The following is a 7,598-nucleotide window of genomic DNA, read 5'->3' as shown; positions in this document are numbered from 1 at the left end:
TCTGTCTGCACTAAACATTTCTAGACAACAAATCTCTGAATATCTATCTAACTAGGAAATAACCTAACATTATGAAGGAAATCTGCCTGGGACTAGAATGTTTCTATACGTTTCCCCTATCAACAGAAACCGTCCCATGTTTCCCTTTTGCTTGACTTCTAAGAAGTCAAATTAACGTTTTTATTAATTTATTAACGTGGTTACTTAAATGCGTGTATATAGATGGGTATCTGCTCATGTCACTGAACGGCTGTTCCCAATGCATGTGCAGTGTACACTCGGTACTCGGCAGGTACACGTCCTGAACTCGGATTTTAGGTGAGCACAGATTACCTTTTCACTTTCAGGAGATGAAATTGGAGTCCAGTGTCACACTGAACATACATACATAGTTTCTCAAATTATCCGGGAGAAGTAGCACTGAGGCACCAGAAGAACCAGACCAAACCATACCACTTGTATGCCAAATATGTGGTGGGCAAACATGTCCTCATACTTTTGGCCATGACACACTTTTGTGTGGCGTGGGATTTTTTTTAACAAGCTAACTGGTAAGATGTTATGCATAATTCACAGAATATTACACTATGTGACCAAAGCCCTCTGGTCTGGTATATTGTCTTGAGTGAGCTAAGGCCCAAACCTTGGAGATTAACTGGACCTGAGTCAGTGTCCATGTCAGGTGTCCACATGCTTTTACCATGTTGTGTACAATACAGGGTTAATTATCTAAATTATAATGTGTATCAGTAAGTTTAATAGCATAAGAAGTGCTCTTTCTTGTGTGAGTCTGAATTGCTTTATCACTTACAGCAAAGGTAAAACTCCTCGGAGGCCTGGCCAGAAAAAGGCATCCAATATAGAGAAAGATCCTGTTGGAGTAAGTGAACACCATTTTAATTTCGTTAAACCTAAAATTGAAGGAAAGCTTAACATTTTCCAAAAAGTGAATTAGCATTGTGCTAATCCAGCAATTTGTACAAACACAACATATCAAGACTTAACTTTATAAAGTCAGAGAGTTTTTGACGTTGATCTGCACACACTGAATTAATGACTGATGTTGCAGACTCTTAGTCTTCAAGGTAATACTGTATGTTCAAATTGGGTTGATTTGAATGTAGTTCTTCCAGCTGTGATGTCTTTCTCTGTTGTTCCACAGACATCAAATTCCTTTATCAAAACTAAGCTTTACAGAAGTAACCTAGAGCTGATTCCTGTTTTGCGTGTAGGTATACTGTCGTATACGACCACTTGGAACAGAAGATGAGGAATGTTGCATTGAGATGATCAGCAGCTCCATGATCCAGTTGCATGCTCCTGATGGTCTCAAAGCCAACCGCAATGGGGAATACAAGGAGGTAAGTGTGTTGCAGCCCTCTCTGCCTGGCAAGTTATACTGAGCACATGAAGGCAATTGATCATACTTGTTTTGTTCCCCCTGTCATCTCACTCAAGTTATTGTCAAAGCAGTCAGGTATATGGAAAAGGAATTATGACACTACCTCCCACCAGTGATATATTTCAGTTGACATTCAAAATTTCTGCTTTGTACTTGGTTAATCTTCTTAAATGAGTAAGATGGTTTACTGTATATTATTCAGCAAGAAAGAAACAGCAGTTCTCGGGGAGAATCCCCATAGTCCATAGGTTTTGCATATTGTATTCTGATTTTTTTTGGGGGGGGGGGGCTAACTGGCTTAATACATTCTAAAAACAATGAGTTTTTTGTCGAATTCCATTTAAATGTACTGTATGTTCTTTATTTTCTTTATTTGTTCATCCTTTAGACACAGTACTCCTTTAAAAAAGTATTTGGTGTTAATACCACTCAAATGGAGCTATTTGAGGATGTGTCCAAGCCACTGATAGAGGATCTCATTCAGTGTAAGAACGGTAAGTGAATGCCCAGTACCGAATCTTTGGACTATTTATCCTTTCCAAGGCTGAAGGGATTAGTTGATCGGCAGAAAATGATTTTTATAATTGATTTATCATTGAAGGTTTTCAACAATAAAACATCAAACATTTGCAAATTCCAGGTTCACAAATGTAAAATTGGCTGTTTTTATCTAATCTTGAGTACCCAAGTATTCATGGCCCTTCACTATTTGTATGTTTTATTGGTGAATCAATTTTAAATAGATTGCATTGCATGTGATTCCGTGTTCATAGGTCTACTGTTTACATATGGTGTTACTGGAAGTGGTAAGACTTTCACCATGACCGGCTCACCTGGGCAGGGCGGACTCCTCCCGCGTTCCCTAGACATGCTCTTCAACAGCATCGGCCCCTTTCAGGCCAAAAGATTTGTATGACTTTTTTCATTAATATTTTGCATTGTTTGCCGCAAAAACAGTTAGCATGTTTTTTTTTTTTTTAATGGATAAAGCTTATGCAAATGTTTTACATCTGCATCAGGTGTTTAAACCAGATGACAAAAATGGGATGGAGATTCAGAGTCAAGTTGATGCTCTCCTGGAGAGACAGAAGCGAGACACTCAGCAGTCAGTGCCCAAAACCCCATCCTCCAGGTAGTTATGAGTCATTTTATTAGGCTTTTTAACTTTCTATGCTATGGATGGTTTTACTGAGTACAGATGAATTTAGAGGAAGCTAAATTTAAAGCACATGCTTGCTACTGTTTATTCTGTTCCTTTTTTTTATTTTAGGCAGAAGGCAGACCCTGAGTTTGCTGACATGATCAGCTCAGACGAGGCATGTAAATCTGAGAATGTGGATGAAGACTGTTGTTACAGTGTTTTTGTGTCCTACATCGAGATCTACAACAACTATATTTATGACCTCCTCGATGATGCTCCTTTTGACCCCGTCAGACCAAAGTAAGAGGCAAGATTTTAAATCATCAGCACGGTATCATGTTGAAGGATTGTGTTTATATATCTAATTTATGTTCAGGTTATCTGTGGTGTGTTTCATGTATGAGAGCTTAGCTCTTTCCCCAGATTGAGTTGCACAGCTCCCCACATTGTTAGACACTACAAATGTTCTGCTAGTTGTGCAGCCAGTCTACATTGCAGTCTCTTTGACTGTGTTCTTTGTACAATAAGGTGTGTGCTCGAAACGTATTGAGACATAGAATTCTTTGCTTTGTAGGTCTGTTTTGACAAGATGTTCTTTTAAATACATATTTGTTAGGTGGCTTAGTGGAGGCACACCTCTGTGGAACACTGAGTATGTATATGTGGCAAGTGAAAGAATGCTACCCAGTGTCTGTTTCTTTGTAACATAACATAGTAACTGGTGGGCTGCACAGATCTTCAGGGCATTTCCATCCCACTAATCCAGAGCCCTGTAAATAGCATAGATATAGCTTATTAGCTTTCTGGCATTTCAGTGGCTATTGTCTTTACGGATCGGCTTATTGTTAGTGTGGAGATTCTGAATGTTGCATAAAGGCTGATGCCTGTGTGCAAACTAGGGATGCACCAATACCAGTCAAGGGTAATTAGGTCCGATACAACCTGTAGTACTGTAGTCTTACTTGTAAAAGTTGTCCAGTACTATGCACTTTTACCACTTAATGACAGCATTATATAGTGTACTTTTCCATGGCCCACCCTGTATTAAACTCGCACTGGCTGAGCCACTTGTTAGGCAGTGGAGAATAAATTTCAGTGCTTTGTAGATATTTTTAAGATAAGTGGAGATGACAAAAGTAAAGCAGACTGAGCTCCGATTCTCTGCTTTTTTGACTCTGTGAAAGGGAGGGAGGGGCACCCACAGACACACAAACAGCATGTCTGTGAGCACACACACATAGCGGACCAGATGATGAGGTACAGTAGTTGGTATTGATTGTGACAATGGCGCTCGATATGTGCAACACAATACACCAGCAGTGGAGAGGGTAATTAATACAATACCTATTGAACAAGCTGAACACAACAACAAACTTGCAGAAATGTGACGTCGTCACTTTCCCCACGGTCAAAGTGCCCAGTCCCGTCCACCCATTAAACCCATTTGGTGCTCATTCTGCTAATTGTAGTGAATTGATGGGAACAAGAAAAAAAAAACCCACTCATTTTATGTAGCTGACGGTGGAGTCTGATGAGCTGTGCATGAAAATCAGTTGATTCCTTGTGGATGTGGAGCGCAGAGGACAGGACAAAGCCAGAGACAGTCAGCAGTTTAAAGTAACAACATGTATCCTCCTTAAATTAAACTGTTAAAATGCCAACAATATTATGTGCTCTCCAGCTTGCCGTTCTGAGAGGGGTCGTGAAATAATTCTGTCCTAACAGAGGGCTGCACACCTACAAACCACTGTATGTTATGTGGTAGACTGCAGACCTTCAGTCAGTTCGTTATGTTCAATAGGAATTGTGGCAGTGCTGTGTTTATCGGTTTTCAAATTTGCACAGCCTCCAGTTATATATATATATATTATGTGATCTCAATCAAAAGATAAATTTCATGAAAATAAAGTTGTTGTTTTTTATGGTCATTGTACATTTTGCGGTAGAAACACTGCGTTATTTTTAAGTACTTGTATTGGCAAGTACTCAAATATAAGTACTTGGTCTGGAAAAAAAAAGTGGTATCGGTGCATCCCTAGTGCAAATTAATTGCGCATGTGTCTGTGCCCCTTAATGCATAGTGCGTCTCCCTGCATTATATTTTATTTTATTGTTCACACTAACAACAAATATTTATCACTTTAGTTTTACAGCTTGTCTTACCAAAGCAACCCATCTCTGTGTTATGTTGTTGGTGTATGCTGATTTATTTCTTTGACTTGTGTCAGGCCACCTCAATCCAAGATTCTCCGTGAAGATCAGAATCATAACATGTATGTGGCTGGCTGTACAGAAATTGAGGTCAAATCTACAGAAGAGGCCTTTGAGGTGTTTTGGAAGGGTGAGTGCCAATACCCTTCTATTCTATTATGTTATGTTGCATTATATATTTTGTCCCTAAATATGCAGACCGATTCAATACAAAGTTTGGCACTGTATCTGTGATTTTTTTTATTCTGAACTTTTGTATCCTGTTGTGTTGGAAAAACTTGATATTTTGACAAAGTAGTTATTAAAGAGTTTCTTTTTACAATGGCCATAGACTGACACTGTGTGTAACAGTGTTAATAATCGAAGTAAATGGAAAAGCAGTGCATCTGTTCACTTGATTAAAAGTTTACTTTATCTCCATTGTTACTGCTGTTGTTTATGTCACACATTGCATCAGTGATCTGCTTTGTCTCCAGGACAAAAGAAGAGGAGGATAGCCAACACTCAGCTCAACCGTGAATCCAGTCGCTCTCACAGTGTGTTCACAGTAAAGCTGGCCCAGGCACCACTAGATGCTGATGGGGACCACATTCTACAGGTGACATGCAGCACCAAAGTTAAATTTAGAAAAAAAAAAGTACATACCAAAAAAGTTTTTGGTATGTAAGAATTTGCTATTGCTGTTTTTTTATGATACATGTTTATTCATAAAAAGCCAGTGAATTCTTTGAGAATTAATTTAAGCTAATCAAACTAACAAAGAGCAGACCAAATGAGTACTTTTCCTTTGCAACAATGGTTGCCATCGGTTCTGTACCGGAAACAAATTCCTTGTGTGTAACATACTTGGCCAATAAAGGTGATTACCCTTTTTCGGCCAACGTTTGACAATGTTGTTGGAATACAGGACAAGAACCAGGTGAGTGTGAGCCAGCTGTGTCTGGTCGACCTGGCAGGCAGCGAGCGCACCAACAGGACCCGAGCTGAAGGAAACCGTCTTCGTGAAGCAGGTCAGTTCATTCCTTACTTCTCTTTAAGGCCACACAGAGCCATTTCTGTGGATCTGCAGAAGTTATTTCAGTGTATTTAGTAATAGTGTTTGTTCAGACCCCAGATATCTCTAGTAATGTCTCATTTACAGGTAACATTAATCAGTCTTTGATGACACTGCGCACATGTATTGAAGTCCTGCGTGAAAACCAAATGTGTGGAACTAATAAGGTTGGTGTTTTATCATCTATTCACCTATGTTTCATTGTTCCTGTTTTATTTCTGTCAAGTATGCTGATTCTTTTCATTGGTAATTTTCCAGTAGGTACAGTTTCATAGAGCCTTTCTTTCTTCTAGATGGTGCCATATAGGGACTCTAAAGTTACACATCTTTTTAAAAACTACTTTGATGGAGAAGGAAAAGTCAGGATGATTGTGTGTGTTAACCCAAAGGCTGATGATTATGAAGAAACTGTGGTAAGACAATGTATTTGTATTGCGGAATTGTTTGGAATGTAAATTTATTTATTTTTTCCTCTAGAAAATAATCTTATGATTTGCAAGTCTGATCATGCAAAGTAATCATTGAAGCTGCTGGCTTGTGCCATCAAACCACAATGGAAAATTGACAAGACTGTTAAATTTACACTCCCAGATTCTGTTATTTTGCCCAATAATAGCCTCCAAAATGCACAGATTTTCTCAGTTGGGTTTCATGATGTAATTTGAACCACTGCTAGGTGCTATAAGGAAATTGAGTATATTTCTAATAGTATTCCATTGTTTTTGCTGCAGCTAGTGATGCGCTTTGCAGAGATGACCCAGGAGGTGGAGGTGGCACGACCAGTTGACCGGCCAATCTGTGGCCTTGCGGCAGGACGCAGGCACAGAAACCGGGCCTTCAGAGATGAGTTGTCACGTCGGCTGGAAGAGCGAGGAGGTCCCTGTAATGCTGGTAAATAACCCTGAAGTCTGTGCTGCTAGTTCAGTGTTCATGCTTTATTCTAACATGTCATTTGAGAAATTTTACTGTTTACTGTATGTTACCTCCATGTTAAATTTACAGACTTTTCCATTACATATTTTTATCACACAGTACATGATCCAGCTTTGCTGAATCAACTTATAGAAAGCCTTCCTGCCCTGCCTCCCTGTGAGCTGGTCGACCCAGCTGATGATCAGACGTTGCTCCGTTTGATTGAGGTCCTGCAAAAGAGGCATCACATTCGTCAGATGTTGACAGAGCAGTTCAAGAACACTGGTACTGTTGCATTTTTCGCACTGCAAATAATACTCTAGTTTATGGAGAGCCTGCTTCATTTCTTATTTTAGGCATCAATTAATGATTTTACAGCAGTGATGCATTACCAATTTTTCTAGGTTAGTTGCAGATTTGGGAGTGGATTTTTTTTCTGTATGCATGAAAGAACAACATTGTACCCTTGTTGAAGTAGTTTCAAGCCAAATGGTTAAACACTTATAATTAAGGTTTTCTCCTACAGCCAATACAGTGAAATCCATGCTTCAGCAGTTTGACAGTCAGCTCATCGCAAAAGAAACCTTCCTCCATGATCAGTACAGCAAACTCGGCGAGAAGGACAAAGTCATCATCAACCAGAAGATGGAGATTGACCGATTAGAGAAAAAATCCAAAACCTTGGAATACAAGGTGTTGACTGCTTTACTGAGAAAATTGTCTACTCTTTTGTACATTTGGCTTTATAATCATGCATTTAAAAGCATTAGTGAATTTGCTTGTTATTTTTGAGACAAGCTTGTATTTACTGTTTTCTCCCATCTTACCCTACTGATCCTCCTCTTCAGGTGGATATCCTGCAAAAGACAACGGACATG

At 39.2% G+C, this 7,598-nt stretch overlaps 1 protein-coding gene across 4 annotated transcripts in view; it reads left to right on the top strand.

The window, feature by feature from the left end:
• The window catches only part of LOC109963369 (kinesin-like protein KIF23), a 12,658-nt gene that overhangs the window by 920 nt on the left and 4,140 nt on the right, over positions 1–7,598 (top strand). For all 4 annotated transcript variants that reach the window (XM_020605847.1, XM_020605846.1, XM_020605845.1 and 1 more), the window contains exons 2-16: positions 814–880; positions 1,233–1,361; positions 1,791–1,896; positions 2,176–2,312; positions 2,422–2,534; positions 2,673–2,843; positions 4,772–4,884; positions 5,231–5,352; positions 5,662–5,764; positions 5,896–5,975; positions 6,102–6,221; positions 6,540–6,699; positions 6,841–7,005; positions 7,247–7,413; positions 7,569–7,598. The exon at positions 7,569–7,598 is cut by the window's right edge and continues 135 nt beyond it. In XM_020605847.1, coding sequence (XP_020461503.1) covers positions 814–880; positions 1,233–1,361; positions 1,791–1,896; positions 2,176–2,312; positions 2,422–2,534; positions 2,673–2,843; positions 4,772–4,884; positions 5,231–5,352; positions 5,662–5,764; positions 5,896–5,975; positions 6,102–6,221; positions 6,540–6,699; positions 6,841–7,005; positions 7,247–7,413; positions 7,569–7,598 — 1,783 coding nt within the window. The remainder of the gene's footprint in view (positions 1–813; positions 881–1,232; positions 1,362–1,790; positions 1,897–2,175; positions 2,313–2,421; positions 2,535–2,672; positions 2,844–4,771; positions 4,885–5,230; positions 5,353–5,661; positions 5,765–5,895; positions 5,976–6,101; positions 6,222–6,539; positions 6,700–6,840; positions 7,006–7,246; positions 7,414–7,568) is intronic.

Source organism: Monopterus albus, unplaced genomic scaffold (genome assembly GCF_001952655.1).
Source record: "Monopterus albus unplaced genomic scaffold, M_albus_1.0 scaffold72.1, whole genome shotgun sequence".
NCBI classification, from domain to species: domain Eukaryota; kingdom Metazoa; phylum Chordata; class Actinopteri; order Synbranchiformes; family Synbranchidae; genus Monopterus; species Monopterus albus.
This window is presented reverse-complemented; position numbering and strand designations above follow the sequence as displayed.